Source organism: Hylaeus volcanicus, chromosome 1 (genome assembly GCF_026283585.1).
Source record: "Hylaeus volcanicus isolate JK05 chromosome 1, UHH_iyHylVolc1.0_haploid, whole genome shotgun sequence".
NCBI classification, from domain to species: domain Eukaryota; kingdom Metazoa; phylum Arthropoda; class Insecta; order Hymenoptera; family Colletidae; genus Hylaeus; species Hylaeus volcanicus.
Window position 1 is genome coordinate 4,492,820 of NC_071976.1, and position 18,104 is coordinate 4,510,923.

Sequence of the window (18,104 nt, forward strand, 5' to 3'; positions counted from 1 at the left end):
TAACAAAAATATCGGAATAATTATCTATTCTTGCATCCTAATACGGTGAAACTTTACCTCTTTAAAATGGACACCACTCTAGTCTGAACGAGATTGCAAACAAACAGGATGCATCGTAAAAAAACGATCCAAAAGGGAAAAAAATACAATCGATATTGGTGTAACAACAAGAATTGTTTGAAACTGGTGTCGAAACCGATACTGCAAACATAAAGAGGTTAAACAATTCAGGCTTCGCCGTTTCACGGTACACTGAATATCAAACTTTTACACCGTCAACGTGTAAATTCTCTGTTGAAATTCTTTCACGACCAATGACGAACTCGGGTGCAATTTTAAAGTAATATTCTTCGTTCGGCGAGTAATCGAAGCAGGAAGTTCGCGGTAGCCGTCACAGAAGAAATTCGACACGCGAATTTTTCACACGCCTCAATTTACGATTCGCAAGCCATGGGCGTTGATAATCATCAAAGAAAAAAAAAAAGGCCTCGCTGGAAACACGATCCGTTTTGCCTGGATCCGGGCGAAAGAATGAAACTCGAGCGTCACCCTTTTACCAGCTCCGAGCTCGGTCCGTCCAGTGATCGCGTTGTTCTGCGCTTTTAAATTATGTTTCGCGTCCTCACGATCGTCGCATCTGGCCGGATCGGCAGCGAGGCCAGACCGCGATCTCCCGTCTCGCTCTCCGTCGCATCCCCGCCCCCCCCCCCCCTTTTATTTGGGGTGGTTTTCGGTTTCGCGACAGGTGGCACGGGCAACGATACGTTGGCTGAATAATTGCATTTTCGAATTGTCGTTTCCTCCCTCTATGGCGGAGCGTCGTTTCACCGTTCTTTGTGCCACGACCATAGAGAGCGTATCGAGAAAGAGCATTTTTTTTTTTTCGCGTCGAAACTTTCCCTCAGGGGAATCCCGGGTGGAATTCAATGGCCGATTTCAATGGACCGTGGAAGGTAAAGATACGTGAAAAGCTACCCTTTCGATGTACGGCCGATACCTCGAAAATTGTTTTCTCTGGCCTCGCTCTTTTTCGCTCGCTCTGCCCCTTGTTTCGTTCGTTGCACGGTTTGGAGAACCGAACGCCGTTTGAAAATGTTTGCCGCGCGTGTGTCGCGCAGTTCAAGTGTAACACGCCATTCAATTTATTGGCTGCAATCCACTCAAAATTTAATAACGTTCCCGCGCGCTCGTTACCCCCGTTTGTCATCAATAACTGCGGCTCTTCTTGTTTCGACGTACACAAATACTTCTCCATTTGAACGTTTCGCGTTGGAAACGACGCCCTGACTCTGGCGTACTTTCGCGCGCAACAGCGACGTGTCGCGATCATTTTTTTTTTTTTTTCGTCCCGCCGTTTTTTCCATCAACTCGACGAACCTCGTCAATCATTTAGAAAAAGTCATTCTCGTGTTTCGAAATTGACGAGATTTAACCGTAATATTTTGGTGCGAAACGCTAGCACTCTCGACACTCGATCGCGGACAATCAACTACGTAGTCGTTTAAAAACGCGTACAAATGAATTGCGCGATGAAGTGCCACTAGTCGTCGCGTGATTTCGCTTGTTGTGCTAGATGCTGCGAGAGTAGCAAAATTACGTGACTTGAAAAATTGATTCTCAGGGAAAATTTACACTTCGATAATCATTTTTAAAATTGCATGGGAACATTCATACGTCCCAAATGAGGTATATTAAACCTACAAGTACCGAATTCTGGTACTCAAGGCAGCGTCGCGACGAAATTAGAGAGAAAAGATACTCCGTCGCACTATGATACAAATCGAAAGTCAGGCTCGTTGGCCGTTCGAGATAACCCATTATCGAACCCGTCCCGATCGTGGACAAAAGGAGCGGCAGAAACGAAGGCGACGGAAGAAGTGGCGGAATGAAGGTTAATAGCAATTTCGATCGAGGCGTTTCGAGTAACGGCAGAACGAAGACAAAAGGACGAACGTCGCGACGCTCCAGAGATCGGATTTCGGTCTTCGTAAAAACCATTGCAGCGGACCGAAAGGAAGTGGCATTCAGCTGGCCATCTCGAGCTCTCTCTACGATCGCTCGAGAGGGTTAAAAAGCAATTTTCCTTTTCCGACAGTCCCAACAATCGGACTGAAGTTGACCACCGGCACGCTAACGTCGGTGTCGCCGACGTCGGCTTCGACAAAGCAATTCCAATTTAATCTAAACGAATGAACCCACCGTATTCCGGTGGTAACGACCGCCGTTTCGCTGCGCTTTGCGTCGCTGAATAGAAAGCACACCTGTGCGCGTGCAAAAATTTAACGAGATGCAGATCGGTGCAGGAGGAACAACGGAGAGGGATGAATAAAGAGGATTACGGACGTAGAGTTGATGGAACTACTTCTCGAGGCAATTCGTAATTAGTCATTAGTGAATGAATCGGTTATTTTAATTGCATGAGAATCTTTCTCTCTTGTTGTATCGCGTATGACACATTGCAAACAAATATTGCGGTATGTATTATTTGAAAAGTGGTATTGTTATTAATATTTGAAAATTTATCTAGAGCTTTATATCGAAGCATTAAATTATAAATATAATGTAATCTAAGTATAATACTTGTTTTGAATGCGATGTTGATACGATTTAATTAGGACAATGTAATCTTTCCAAGAATGTGATCGATGCTGTACAATGATCCTTTTTTGTTAACAAGAAATGCTCTCTGAAACCCATTCCTTTTAATCGTTAGAGGAGTAAGAGCGAAATAGCGGAATATTCAATCGATCTATATTGTGGCCATTACTATTTCATTTACTTCAAAGCGGCAGACCTACCAATCGATCCCCACATTCAAAAAACATACGGAACACGAAACACATTAGTCGAATGCGACAAAGCTTTCTTCCATCGGCCCTTCCAGTGCCTCGCGTGTGAATTAAAAGGCAGACCTCTAAATATCAAAATTCTCTTTCGTGTCGCGGATGTGAACACCACGCTCTTAAAAGGCTCCGTGAAACGTCACGGAATTTTCACCGCGCGAGTCCATTTTCACTGGCGTGCATTAAGCTCGGCGTCGATTGTTCGATACGGCGCACAGACGCGCCAGTGTATCCAGTCGGAATGAAAGAAAAAGCCGGATGAAAGAGTGCGTGGAAAAATCGGGGCACGCACTGTTCCTCTACAATGGATCGCTTAGCGTCGGAGAGTCGTCAGCTGTCGCGATGATGTAGGCGACGTTCCGGTCGACGTGATTGACAGTTTTATGGGGAACACCGAAGACCGTTTTCGGATTTACGAGCGGGACCGCGTTTCATCGTCGAACGAGACCCGGGGTCAAGCGTTACGCGACGTTTGATGCTAATCGAAGCGTGATGCTGCGACAGAAGGTGGTTTCAGGACTGTGCCATTGCACGAGTTCTAGCTGCGGAAGAAAAGCTATCGACTTTGCAGGATTAAACGGAAACCGCGTTGAGCAGTTGCAAGGTTCTAAATGAAGATTTATCTTTTAAAGCTATTTCAAAATCTATTTTAAAATTTACTATTCAATACCACGTTAGTTTTCTTTTCTGTACTAGTATTTGCTGAACTAGTATCCATAACTAAATTTCTTGACACTGAACCTGCCACAGATGGTCAAATGATCGTTTTCAAATTTTTATATAGTTTTTAATTTGAGTGGATTAATTAATACAAAAAGAACACTCACCTCGCAGTTCGAGTGACTGATGTTGCTCAGATTCAGCCTGAACACCTTGTCCCTGTAACAGAAAATATAGAGAAACGTCAAGTGTTGTTGCAACAATTCGTACAGTACACGGCGATAATCGAATGCTCGAGATGTAAATGCCTCTCGCGTACGTCTACGAGATATATTACTCGGCTGCCTCGACTCTACCTTATCTACACACTGTTATATATGGTTGTGCACGCGAACGTGGCACTTTGCTTACGGCGTTCTGCCCTTGGAAACTGCTCGCGAACAGCACGGAATTTCTATGAGCATCGAAGGGGAAGAGAACCTTTATCCTCCCGTGCGCATTTTCAACTGTCACTCTCTTTTTCGATACAGCTCGAACTTTCTTCGTTTCCATTCTGCTTTTATCGGGACATCCTCCTTTGAAGCAGAATCCTCCAACTTGTTCGGGAATATCCGACGAAAAGGTACAGGATGAGGTACGTAATATAATCATCTTCGATAGCTTGTCAATGATACGCTCTATGAAGAATTCTTGTATTCGATAGTATGAAATTATAATTACTACTAGGTCAGCCACTATCGATGCATACAGTCTCCAACGCAAGTAGAAATAGCGCGTAATGGTCAGACACGGCATGTCCAACCCATACGCATACGTGTCCGAGAAATTTTAGCATTGTATCACTATAATACTATTTAATCTAAGATTAGATAACGTCATACAATCCTTGAGGCGTCAAAAGACACCTCATGGTAGAAATAGGTATAACATGTCACCGGCGCAAGTAGAAATAACGAGTAATGGTCAGACACGGCATGTACAACTCATTTGCATAGGTGCCCGAGAAATTTTAACATTATATCACTATAACACTATTTAATCTAAGATTAGATAATGTCATACAATCCTTGAGGCGTCAAAAGACGCCTCATGGTAGAAATAGGTATAGTATATCTGTATTTCATATATTGAAACAGGTAGGGAAAAAGTTCCACTAAATTAATTTTATAAGTATTCTAGAAAATGTTAAAAAGTAAATTGGGAAAAATGGACATAGCTAAATAGTAATTTTAAATGAAAATTTCAAAAAGTGTCTTTTAAAACCTTTGCTAGAAATCCTATTAAAAATTGATATCTTCAAAAACAAAGATTCAGAAGAAACAATTTCATTGTACGTTTCCCACTTACATTTGCGCGAGGAATCACCCCACACTCGATTGCACGACCTCTCGCCGACGTCGTACATACGTAAGACCGTGCGATAAAAACGAAGGTAACGAGAACCTCCGTAGAATTTTCTTTCCGATTCAGCGACTACGATTCGCCTTCGAAATTTCACGGGTACTAACCCGTGTGTTTATCTCGATTCAACGATGCGTTTTCGAGATCTTTTCGCAACGAACAAGAATCTAGGACGAACGTCGAACGGATTCAATTGCACAGCACTCCCAGGTATCTTTAATTTTCCACCAAGCCTCCGGATCTCGTTCGCGCGGATTCCGCGAATTTTTCAAAAACACGGAACTACTCGACGAGTGACCCAGAAACCGGAAACTGGAAAGAGCCGAGATTTTTCCAAGTCCGACCTCCTCGTTCGCGGGGGCATACGTGCTATTGTTTCATCCCTCGGTGAAAATGATTAGACAGATTCCTAACCAGGGCTCCACTAATTGGCAAGAATCTCGAGTAACGAGGCTCGAGAAGGATGATCTCGATTTCTTCGCTAACTGTGGCATCGAGCATCTGGCGATTAGGCTGGAATCCTGGCTAGTTACATTCGAATCCTCTATAAGTCTCTCGCGGAAAAAAGCAGCATTTCCAAGTACACTCGTAGGTAAGCATAGAATTGTTCTGGTAAATAAAATCATGATACTTCTATATTGGTAGAAGCAGAGTAAAAGTTTTCCTGCGTTAATGATATCAATACAAATTTAATGTCAGCATATTACCAGTTTGATAGACGAATGCGATGACTCGAAAATAAAAAAATCTCTAAAATCGACAATTTTGAATTAACCTACCTCCAAAGTATTCCAATCAACATCATTAGACGTTACAAAATTTAATTCGTATAATATTATATAGTAATGAAAAATACAGCACATCCAGCTTCCATGAATGATTTTGTATAATTGATCCTTACTAATCCGTCATCATACTTTACTATATATGGTATGCACTATCTATGCACAAATAACTCGTCGACTAATTACACGAAATAAACTCGAAAAATTGAAAGCAAAAGTGCAAGTCGACAGGGATCGAACGAAACTTGTGCACGCAACGCCAGTCACGGTCGGTCGTAAATCGAATTTACCCAGTTTTGAAGCGTTTCGCAACATTAGCGCCGAAGCGGCGCATAACTTTGTTCCGATAACCATTCGTCATTGGCCTTCGATGGAAGCGCGCAGTAGTATGAAATCCGTGGGTAGCGCGAAAAAAAGAAAAAAACAGGGAAACCCAGTTCCTTCACCCTTCGAGGTTTCCTTCCTCATTCATCCTGCGCACGCCGCCGTGAAAAAGTAAATAGCGACGCGGAAAAACAAATCCGTACTTTGGAATCCAGCCGCGTCGAGTTAGTTCTCGCTCTGGAGAACTTTCCCGAGGGCTGAGCAGGTGGATGGATGGGACGGGCGAGCGTTGTACGTGCGAGCTCGTCGCTCGAGACAAAACGGGAAGGAAAAATTTTGTACGAAAGCAATTTGTAGGGGTGATCGATGGCGGCGGGAGCGTGAGCGTGAAGTCATCGTGTTTTCGATTTAAAAAAAAAGCGCCCAGTCAGCTTCGAAATAGTTCGCAACCCAGGGGACGATCTCTTACGAGGATTCCAGCGCGATTTTTACGTTTCTCTTTTTCTTTCGTTTTCCAATTTTTGACGGCTTCTGACACCAGTCACTTGCAAGAATTTTATAACGCCCGTAGGCGCGAAAGATAGTTGTACTTCGTGGAAGCGGTATAAAGAGATTCTCAAAATTGAAAGGAGTGGAAACACTCCTGTTTAACACGATTTTTATGAGAAATGTCAGAATATATCTTTTGAAATTTTCATTGCAAATTATTTTCTAAGTTTTATCATATTTTTTCGATTGACTTTTTAGCTTTTTCTGCAATGAAATTAATTTAACTCTACCTTTTCTCCTCCATCACCTTCTAGATTCTAAAAAACGATGCAAGGTTCCGAATCATTTGAAAGAATAAAGATTTAAGAAATAATTTTCAGTCAAAAAACCTTTTAAAATGTACCATTTTACAATTTCTAAAAAATTACACAATTAACAACTTGTTTGTGGACTAATAATGACAGTAACGATTCGAAATTCAAGGAGATCAAACATAGATACAAATTTTCGCTTTGCATTTGACACTCAAATTGTCACGTAAAATCCAGTGACGACTGGGAATCACCTTTCGAATTCAAAAGGTTACGTTCGACCTTCTGCAAATCGCAGCTTCGTCGAGTAATCCTGATTTCTTGGTGAAATCGATTTAGCCGCAGGAAATCGACTCGACGAACCGAGCAAATCGACGAGCACGAAATGTACTTTATATTTTGCAACACAAATCGAATGCGAACGATTATCCTTCTTTAATTAAGAATAAAATACACCACGTTTTCAATTATATTTGAAGGATTGCTGGATGGATTTTGCCGTTTATCACGCATGATCGCGCACGAGGCTCAGCGAAATCGATTTTCGTTAATTAATCCCTCGCGGATTGAATGTTTTTCACTTTACCGGGCAAAAATAATCAACAAATTAAGCGCAGTTTGAGGCTAAACTTTATTTTATTTGTATTTATTTATCAATTTAAACAGCTGATAAATTACACAATTTAAGTAAAAGTAACATATAGAATATAACAAACTTAAAATAAGGAATATTTTTCTCTATCTTTATCGATGAAGAAATAATTAAATAAAACCTTAGTCTTTATCATCTTTAATTATTCGATATTCATCATCAAGTCTCTTTCCTTAAATTTTTTTTGTTCATTTCTCTTTATTTATTTTTATTTTTATTTTCAATTACTTTATCAAAAAAACTATTTTCCCTGAAACGTCTTAATTTGATTATGATCTTTTCTTTTAATCATGTTAAATGATATTGAACATTATAACTCAAAAAGTATCGTTACGAATTCGTTTCCACTAATTTGCATACTATTCCTTTTCCTCGAGGTATTAACCTTTTCCTTCGTTTGCCGTTTCAGAAGAGAAATATTTTAATATCTCGCTAAAGCGATTATCACGAGGTCTGGCCCAGTAGAACAATACGCGTTTATCGATTTCAAACGGCCATGCTGTATTATACCGTATCAATTGCTAAAACGGTCAGCTTCGGTCATGCATGAAATCTAATCACATCCGTCGGATTCCGATTGATTCGCTAAATGCGTTTACCGTGTTTCCAGAATCGCGCCGTACCGCCGCCCGTTTAATTATGTAAAACATAATGGCGTCGTTTACCGTTATATTTCGACAGAGTAAATTTTATGCCAGCATGCGAGGCTCGCTTCAATTTCCAAAAGGTTTACCGCAGAATAATTATTATTTTACTGTTTCTGGTTGTATTTATAACATTGCGTATTAAAATATAAAACGAACCGTGACACTGTTCGATAAAAAAATCAGTTGAACTCTATTAATTATACTGAAATGTAACTTATCAAATCAAATGACGAAGGAAATTTTAAGCTACTCGAGTGAAACACCACCTGAAAATGCAACCGGGTCTACTCCAGGCTTAACCTACAAAAGCTTCGATACGACCGGCCGATAAGCTGCAAAAATAATGCGATCGTAGCCTCAAAGTGACTGGAATAAAGCGCATAATAACTTTCACTTGGAATTAATCTATAAAGAAAAAAACGCTAATTATTTAATTGATCATATTACCACCACTAGTTGGCGATAAGGTCTGGCAACTACACATGAAAACGAAAAGATAAAATGAAGTTGTAAAAATTCCCTCCTTAGCGTCACGGAATACGAATAAAGAGTTTCCAAGAGCCGCCGCTGCCATTATGGAGATTCATAATCAACGTAAAAAAGACTAAGGGGAATGGGCACTGAAAGTACCGCAAGAACAAACTAATCTACGCGATGCATAGAGTGCTAATGCACTCTAACACCGCGCTACGCCCACATTCTATTACCGCGACGTTCGTGTTTATTACCAAGATCAACCCTAATCGATGCAGTCCTTTTACAGCACCCCGCTATCGGCAGCGGCCGATAGCATGTTCCCGTGACGTATCGCGGTAATTCTGCACACTTTTCACTTAAGAAACGTAGTCAACGCTCGTTGCTTTCGCGAATTCTTATCCCGCGTCGATCGATATGCACAAGGAAACGCACCCGAACCTACCGAGTAGAATATAATCCAGAGGGTCGGAGAAGCGAAATAAAAGCGAACGGGTCCGTGAAAAAATAACGAATCGTCGCGGAGGGGAAGCAGAGAAAGAACGAGGGCACGAGGAACCCTCGTAGATCGCGATTTTCACCAAATCAGGGAAATTGCGTTCCATTTCAACCGAACGGTATCAAGTCATGCCATGCGATATTGCCGATATTTGGACGATTAAAGTTGATCCTGCGAATCCAAGCGATAACCAGTTAGTGGCAAAGGCGTATAAATGTTCTCCAGTTCACTAGGTCATTTTAGATTAGGATATCCCACTCCACCTAACTCTTAAATCTTAAATATTTCGCGTGTTTTTTGTGATAGGAAAAACTGTCAGTGGGAAACATGGCGGTGGTCTTGATACAGGTTCCTGACCAAAAAATAAGCAATAGTGGATAGTGGCAATACTGGATTCGATTATTTGTATCTACGATAGTTTAGGTATTACTGCTCTGTAACAGTTTAGTTGTCTCAGCCTGTATATATTTGCGTTTTGTCGATTAGGTATAATTTAATGTTACATGATCAAACAGAAATTAATCGAACGAAATTAAACTAGTACAAACGTTTATCTACGTAAAAATGTTACGAAGCATTAATTTAGTCCACGTTTGCAATCATCCCTTAAGGTTTCAGACACCTGTTGCCGAACATCCTGTACATTTATTTTATTCACGAGAGGAATCGTATAAGGCATCATGTTCCACGCTTTCTTTAATACGTATTGGCGAGATGTTGATATCATTCACCTTGAAGCTATTACTATAGATTGAGTTGACATAGTCTTTAAGAAATTATTGAAACTTCAAATGACACGCAGGAGAACCTAATTCCTGTTCGATAAAAATGATAAAAAGAATAATCGAATATATTGCATGATGTAAAAGTCTAAGCAGTTAATATTTGGTGAATATTATATCGTGAAAAAATGATACTACATTCGTTTAGAAAGATAAGACAAATAAATTTAAATTAAGGTTGTTGAGTATTTCTTGACAAATCGTCGATATTTACTAGATTTGGTCTAAAGGGAAACGAGGTTAAATTTAGCGTAGACGGTGCATTAATTTGGATGAGTCTTGGAATCTCGCTAATTACTGGATTCACTTATAAAATTATGCTATCGCTTCAGACGTGATTATTTTACTATTTAATAAGACTACGACTGTCTTCTTGTATAAGTCACTTTGGAAGATTGATTATGCCTTAACGTTTTGAAAAAGACAGTTGGGCAATTTGGTCAAAATCGTGATAAGCATCTTAGACAAAATGTTAACTATGCTTCAGTAGTTTATAAATATAACGTAGACCTTTCTAAAATATATCTCAACATTAACTTTGTCAAAAAGAAATGTTCCCATTCCGTCATTTTCGACCACTTATCCAAACGAAAAGACACACTAGCGTATACAGGCTTACTAATAGGAACTACTACTCAAGCATACTACTGTAAATTACAAATTGAACACAGTAGCTCATACACCTCCCAAGGTTTGCGATCACTGTTCCATATGGATCTCAAAAGATTTCCATGTCACAGCGCTATTCGAGAAGACGAGAGTCTATTCAGACTCGGTATCAGCGAACTAGTTATTTTTCCTCCGCAGCACTCCAACGATTCTCTCGGTCTGATAATTGGAAGCGTTCAATTAGCGTGCCTTAATTGTGGAGCGAATCGAAATGCGGCTGCCGATTCTCGAACTACAATTAATGGGTATCACCTTTCTAATTAACGAGGAACGATGCTCGCACGTAGTATCGATCCCCCTCCGTTGATACCCGGGGAAAAAGGGATCATAAAAGTAAGGGAGAGGGGTTAGAATCGAGACGGGATATGGTTAGAAACACGTATACCCCTCTACCATGCGACCAGCGCAATTCGCGCGGATGTGAAAGCGTGATCGCTCGCCACTTATCACCATCAACGACGACCTGAAACGTGCGTCGATTACACACCGTTTTGCCTCCATTCTGCCTTCATTTTTTCCCCCCCCCTTTTTTCTTTTTCTTTTCCGTTTTCGCCTTACCAAAGTCCACGGTGCACCGACGGTTCTTACGCGAGCACGAGAATTTATTATCGCGCGTTCGGGCGGGCCGAGAGGTCGAGGCATTATCGAGCAATTTGTTTTGACGTATCGATTTAACTCCATCGCGGCCGGCCGCCCCTTTGTCCATTATTCTGCGCGGATACGTTTATCCCTTTTATTTTTCATTCGATCGACACGGTATTATACTGGTCGCTGTTTTTGTGAAATTTCGCCCCGCAAAGAGATGTTATTTTTCTTTGTGTTCCGGGGCTTGTTTCGCGGGAAAAGGCAAATCCTCTGTGGTAATTTCGGTGCGAAAACCGTCGAACGAAATTGGTGCTCGCCAAGATAGCGAATCCATTGGCGGGATTATATTTTGCAACTTTTTTCAAATTATTTTTGGCGTAGGAAATGCACCGTCTGCATTTAGGTAGCATTAGTAATAGCAATAATAAATTGTCCGTTAATAACTGTCGCAACGAAACAATAAATTTTAAGGTACAAAGACATAATTCTACATGTGGGATTCTATTTTTAGGATGAGGGGAATGAAGCCAGTATTGAACGAAAAAGAAATAATATTTAATTAAAGAATTATGGTATTTCTCGGATGCTCGCGATCGACTGACTATCGTCTCCCGATTCTTGCTTCGATGCCCCGTCGCGCATCTTATGTTTTCACCTAAACCGTCTCACACACACATTCTTACATTCTGCAGTCTTTCCATTCACGCTGCATCCACTCTTACATCACTACAATCATCCTTCATACATACTGTGTAAGAATCAAAATTTCCATACAATCGACTTGTCGGTTAGTCTATGAAAAGCAACGATTCTTCCTAAACGTTTCATTTGAAAAAGGAGATAAAATGTTCTCCGCGATATTCTGTCTCGCAAGAAATTTCTAAAAAATCGAAAAGCATTCATTTTCAAGCCCTGTTCGCTCGTTCCCCGATCATCACCCTCGCGTTCCAAAAGCATCACTCGAAAATTCAATCAATCGTTTCCCAAGCGATCGACCTACACCTCTAGCCGAAGCAGCTCGCACGATTTGCTTTGGAGAGAGCACAGAATCGATTATTCGCAGAAACTCGAGTTCGCGAATAACGCGCAGCATTTTATCCTAGCCTTTAATTAAATTACACCCGGCCGGCCTTTCGTCTGAAATCGAGAGTCACATCATTGAACCCGTTCGCTCGAAGATCATAGGGCTTAATCGTTTCGCATCATTGGAAGAGGAATGTCGGAATCGTTTTCCTTTTGCGCAGAATTCTCATCGGAATCCGATATTGTAGAACGACTATGTCGGGGGATAGGTACATAGCAGAGAGAGGCAACGGAATCGAGGCCATGGAACGAAGCCAGAAAATAAGAAACGTCAAAGATTAAATAAATGCAAAAAAGGTTACCGTTTTTTCTGCTCTTGAATATTGTTAGATAGCTGGCTGTATTTTTTATCTACTAGGATGGATTCAATTTGAAATTCGTTTCTTTGAGTGTAACTATTTCGACTAACATTTGGTTTCTCTTAGAAATAATTGGATACTTATGTTATATTTATTTTCTAATAGGAGGGACACAATGAAGATTGAGAATAAATTTGAATAATAGACTGAAGACCTTATGTATTTAATCATAGATACGCTAATACGAATAAAGGATATGAAACGTATCTGAAATACGTGTAATAACCACGAAAAACAAATTATTAATGATATACTAATTCATCAATAATTATAAATAATTATCTTGTAATGTATCGCATCAATAACGGTGGTCCCTGATTGAACTAGAACTACGAATTATAACACAGATAAAAATTAAAACAACTCCATAGATAATCTTCTTTCAATGCATCTATGAAACTATAAAAATTAGTTATCCATTCTGCCCTCTTTTTGAAAAGTTCCATAACTTCATCGTAGTACATCAGTCACCGCAGCCCTCTTCAGTGACTAATAAAGTTTTTCTCTTAAACAGACAAAACCTTAATATGTATTTAAATATATATAAAAATATAATAAAAATTGAGGGACGAATATTCAAATACCCGAATAATTTCGACAAACCCTTCGAAACCATAAAATCGAACTACACTCTGTCGTTGGAAAATGCAGTTTGAACGTAAGTCGTCCTTTACATCCCCTTCCTGCCGTACCATACGGCATACTCATCTCATTACAGAAACGAACGGAGTTACTTCAAAAGCAGAAGCATCTTGCGCGCTCGTCATTTCTTACCTCCCTGTCGCCCTTATCCGATTTACTCTCCCCGTAATCTCGTTTCGCTTGCGAATCTCCCTCGGTCACGAGGAAACTTCGCGTCGTTTCGACGGGAATTTCTTGCGTGGCACGACGCGAGCTGCCTGACGCATTCGTTGCCGCGCGAAATTCACCGCGATTCTTCAAAGCGTTCTGATTTGTTTGACAGTAAAATTGAGTTCGCCGGGAGGAAAGGAAACGGTTAGATTTGCCGGAGAGGTATTCGAGGCCTGTATCTTTCGTTTGCCGCGCGACTGTTTTACCAAATGAGCTATCCAGACGGTCCAAAGGCACCCTGAGAGTTTAACGTTTGAGACGGCTGTCATCCGCAGGTCGGGCAATCTTGCCGATGTGGTCCTTTTCAATCGCGAGCAAGACACAGAATTCGAAATTAACTGAGAGTTTCGTGTAAAAATACGTAGCGAGAGTTTTTCTTGAAAGTCGGAGAGTGAAAATGTTGGGTTGATGCATAATTATCCAGCGTTTCTTTTTTTTTTGTATCATTCTGTCATTTGAAATCTATATTATACTAACAGAAAAACGTGAATGAATATTTCAGCTTGTAAAGTATCAGTCGTTCCTTTTTCGCTGCTACAACACGTGTGTTGTTATCCTATTTCTATAAGGTATTCATAGCTTTCCAAGTCATAACATGTAGATCCTAAACGTGTACAATAGGATCGTCAACGTGTTACGCAAAAGCAACACGGCGTGAAACGTGTTAATAAATATGCATTACGGTAGCGCCGCGATCCAGAGATTAAATCGGTAGGAGCATAAACTAGGAAGGAACGACATACCTAATTCCAATATGCATACTAGGAACACCTAATAAAAAATTCCGTATTGGATTCTGATATCCGTGATTTCGACATCCCGCGTAGCGAGCACGGTGCCGAAAATTTAGCAGTTTATTTAGCGGTTCACTTTGAAATTCAATATCTATCGTTTATCCCGTAATTACCAATTACATTAGCATAATACTACTTTATTGAAAGCCGTTGGGATTAAGCCTTCATTATCCCGATTATTTAGCAAATGGAACGACCGAGCGTCGATAAACTCGATAAATATAAGTGAAATGAATCGTCCTTATAAGCGTTATCCATACGATTCGGCGATTACGATTACCGTTCGTAATTCCAGCCAGGCTGAAACGGCCTTAATGATCGTAAAACTTGCTATTTGGTCGCGCTTAATGAAGTTTCGGTCGTGTAACATTTCGAATAAACAAGTATTCTATGTTCAAAGCGTATCTTCGTAATTACAAAGCTGCCTTCGAATATGGAGTATTTACTAAAAGAGTACGGCATGCATATAATGTCTAGTATAATGTGCAAGAATATAGTAACTAGGCAGCGGATATTTATACATTTATGACAAGAGTGAATATACAAAAATATACTAGAATGTGTAGAAATACATGAATATATCAATTATAGTCGATAAAGTATACGCTACAAAATTTAAAATACTTGTAAAATACCATCTTGTTCTAACACTTTTCTCACGAGCATATTCTGCCCACGAGCTTCGCGCTATTTTCTCGAATTGACGACGATACAATTCGCGACATAATTTTTGCTGGCACAACAGATATATTACATAACTATTGTTGCCTCGTACAAGAGGCTCTTCGGTTTGTGTATCCAGCGGCTTTCAGACGTTCCTTCCCACCCTGCCTCTCCATTACTGGAGTTGCGTAGCATTTTGCTGGCATTTACCAAATTAAGAAGGGAGTCTCACAAAAGAAAACGCTAGTGAATGGCCAGCAGGATAGTAACAGGGACTGGCAGGGAGGAAAGGTTGGAACCGAATCAAGAAATAATACTTCTGTAGTAATGATGCAACGTCCCCCCGTTACAATCTTTATCCGCCACTGAGGAAGCAAACCCCCCCTTTTTACTCGCTAAAACTTGACCTTCGTTTTCAAGAAGAAACGATACCCTGCCTCTTGAGCATTGTGTTAAGAGTACAAGCCGACGTAAGTGATTTTTCTACAGATAGCACAGGAGAAAAAGCATCAACCCCCTATCGCGTGCGCTTCATTTCATCTTTTAAAAAAGAAATCAATTCTGGGTTATTATTATATCCATAAATTAATGAATATTTTAGTGAAACGATAATTGTTGCCACTTGAACAATTTTCAGCATTTTTCACTTTTACGGTTCCATGCATAGCTACACTTAAATTGATCACGAAGCTATGATATTCTATTGTCTCGCTATTTGTTCAATGAATAATATTCTTATCTACAAAAAAGAAAACAAATAACTCTTGTTCTACGCTTTTTTTTCTATCGCTAAAAGTAAGCGAATTATTCAGGTGGCCCATTTTAAATGCCCCACCCTGTATATAATTTTTGTAAGCATGCCATTCTTTTCTAGAAAAGTTCTGATTTGGTACAAACAATTTTTATTACACCCAGAATTCAATACGCACAAAATATATCAAACAGTTAAAAAAAGTCGGTGCATCCCTTCATCTTTTTCCTTTTATTGCGACAGAGTAGCGAGATAATATTGCACCGACATATAAATAAATAATCCGTGAAAAACAACGCAAATCTGCGACGAACACTGCACCGAAAAAGAAAGAGTTAAACGCTAAGCGACAGAATTATGTCACCGATGAAGTTTCGTCGATTACGGAGTCCCCGTTAAGAGCACTGTCTGCGAAAACAATTTCGCGTCTCGATTACTCGCGACCGTGCTCTGCGTTTTTCTCCATTTTCCCGATTGCCAAGATTAATCGGGAAAACGTTCTTAAAAGTTCAGTCAGTTTAATTCGCGTGTACTTGTTTCGCCTCATTTTGCCCCGTCCCGCGTGCGCTCGTGCCCCGAAGGTTTCAGTAAATTACCTTTCTGCAAATTGAAACGTTTAGCAAACGAAACCTGGTCATCCCCTCGTGTAGAGAGGAACGATCCGGTACATAAACGCGGTATATATATTTCAGTACCCGAGCTAAGAGTGCGTGCAAATACCGCGGAGGGGGCCGATTACGAAAAGGAGTACAGACGCACTTGAGCATCATCCGACGAGTTTGCGCGAATACGTCTAGATCGGAGGGATAAAGGCTAGATAATCGAGAGCAACTTATCGCGATAAACCACGCAGAAAATGTGTGCTCATCTAAAATTTGTAGAAAAATATTTAACAAACACGTAATTTTGTAGAAATTAGCCTGGATGGTTACTCTAAGTGTTTCATAATTTGCTCCACGTCAATCCTGCGAAAGTATTATTGGTATTATAGTTTGCAGTATTACATATCATATTTCAAAGCTCGACAATTATAATATGATAGTTGAAGGGTTAATTCTTTCTCGCGTTACCTTCCTACTATTCGAATAGGTATATTTCTTTTTCGTGCATCGTCATTAAAATTTGTCATATTTGAAAACTGCTAAGATCGAAATCAATTTTATGTTGAAACTGTATAGAATGTCGATGAATTTGACACGCATAATCAACAACGCGAAATTATTATTTTATGTTACCCATTAACTGAAAAGATTACGCATCGTTGTTTTAATTTAATATTAACTTCGCACAAAAATATGTCGAACATCGCGGAAAATGAACGTCTGCCCTGCGTCTGAATGGCTCGCGATAAACAGATTATTAAATTTGAATAACAATGGTTCGAAACAATAGACGCCGGGAACATTTCATTCGTCTCGCGATGGGAACGTCGAAAACTCGCTTCAGAAAACGGATACGCGAGAATGTTTGACGCGCGACCCAGTTGCACCGTCGAACGGAACGTTACTTTTCATTTCGATCTCGAACGCGGGGTAAATAACGACGAAATTGCGCGTTGATTCGACTCACGCACGCCGATATAAGGTTTCGAATAAAAACCGATCGCGAAACGGAGTAAACGTAGAGGAAGGGTGGGACGCAAAGGGTGGACGCTGGTGGCAATTCAGCGCAATCAGCGCGACGATAATTATCATCGCGAAAGCCAGCCGTGTATCGGCGCCGCTGTAATACAGAGACTATTTCAAAACATGGATTATCCGATGTTCGATGTCACCGAGAAATTTAATCAATCGGCACGCTCCCGTCCCGCGCGTGCACTCCGCGCAGAATTTTAATCACGAGAATCGGAAAAATCCGCTCCACGGCACGTACACACGTACAACGCCCTTCTGCTCCGCTGTGCTCCGCTGCGCGGGATCCGCTCTCGATGCTCGCACCCGCTTTGACACCGAGGCGCAACTTTTATTCAGAGATTTTCATCGCGCGACGTTTTATTACGCGAGATGGGAAGATAACGGTAGGCCTGACCTCGCTGGAAGAAGCTCTGACCATTTCCATCCGCGGAAGGGCCCTATGTATATTATCGAACAGACGCCTTAAATACATCTTAAAGTTTACTAAGTTTATTAAGTTACTATTACAAATAAATATATTCTGAGTTATCGTTATTAAAAGATATAGTGTTTTGAGTTATCTTTATTAAAGAAAATAGTGTTCGGAAATGCCTTCTAAATATGTTTAGAACAGTGGTTCTTAAACCATTTAGATTCTAAATATTATACGCGTAAAATACTGCACATCGATGAATTTGAAACAATTACTCTAACAGTATACACCAACGCTTATTCAAATAATGTATTACTTGGAAAAATACCTGATCCAAATACATATAAAATACGCGTACTTCGGATTGCAATTCTGATACAAAAGACGTTTGAAACAATTACTCTAACAGTATACACCAACACTTATTCAAATAAT

The 18,104-nt window shown here is 40.3% G+C and overlaps 1 protein-coding gene across 2 annotated transcripts in view; it reads right to left on the reverse strand.

Annotated features, from left to right (window-relative positions):
- The window catches only part of LOC128884582 (semaphorin-2A), a 313,381-nt gene that overhangs the window by 50,775 nt on the left and 244,502 nt on the right, over window positions 1-18,104 (reverse strand). For both annotated transcript variants that reach the window (XM_054138056.1, XM_054138054.1), the window contains exon 3: window positions 3,671-3,722. In XM_054138056.1, coding sequence (XP_053994031.1) covers window positions 3,671-3,722 — 52 coding nt within the window. The remainder of the gene's footprint in view (window positions 1-3,670; window positions 3,723-18,104) is intronic.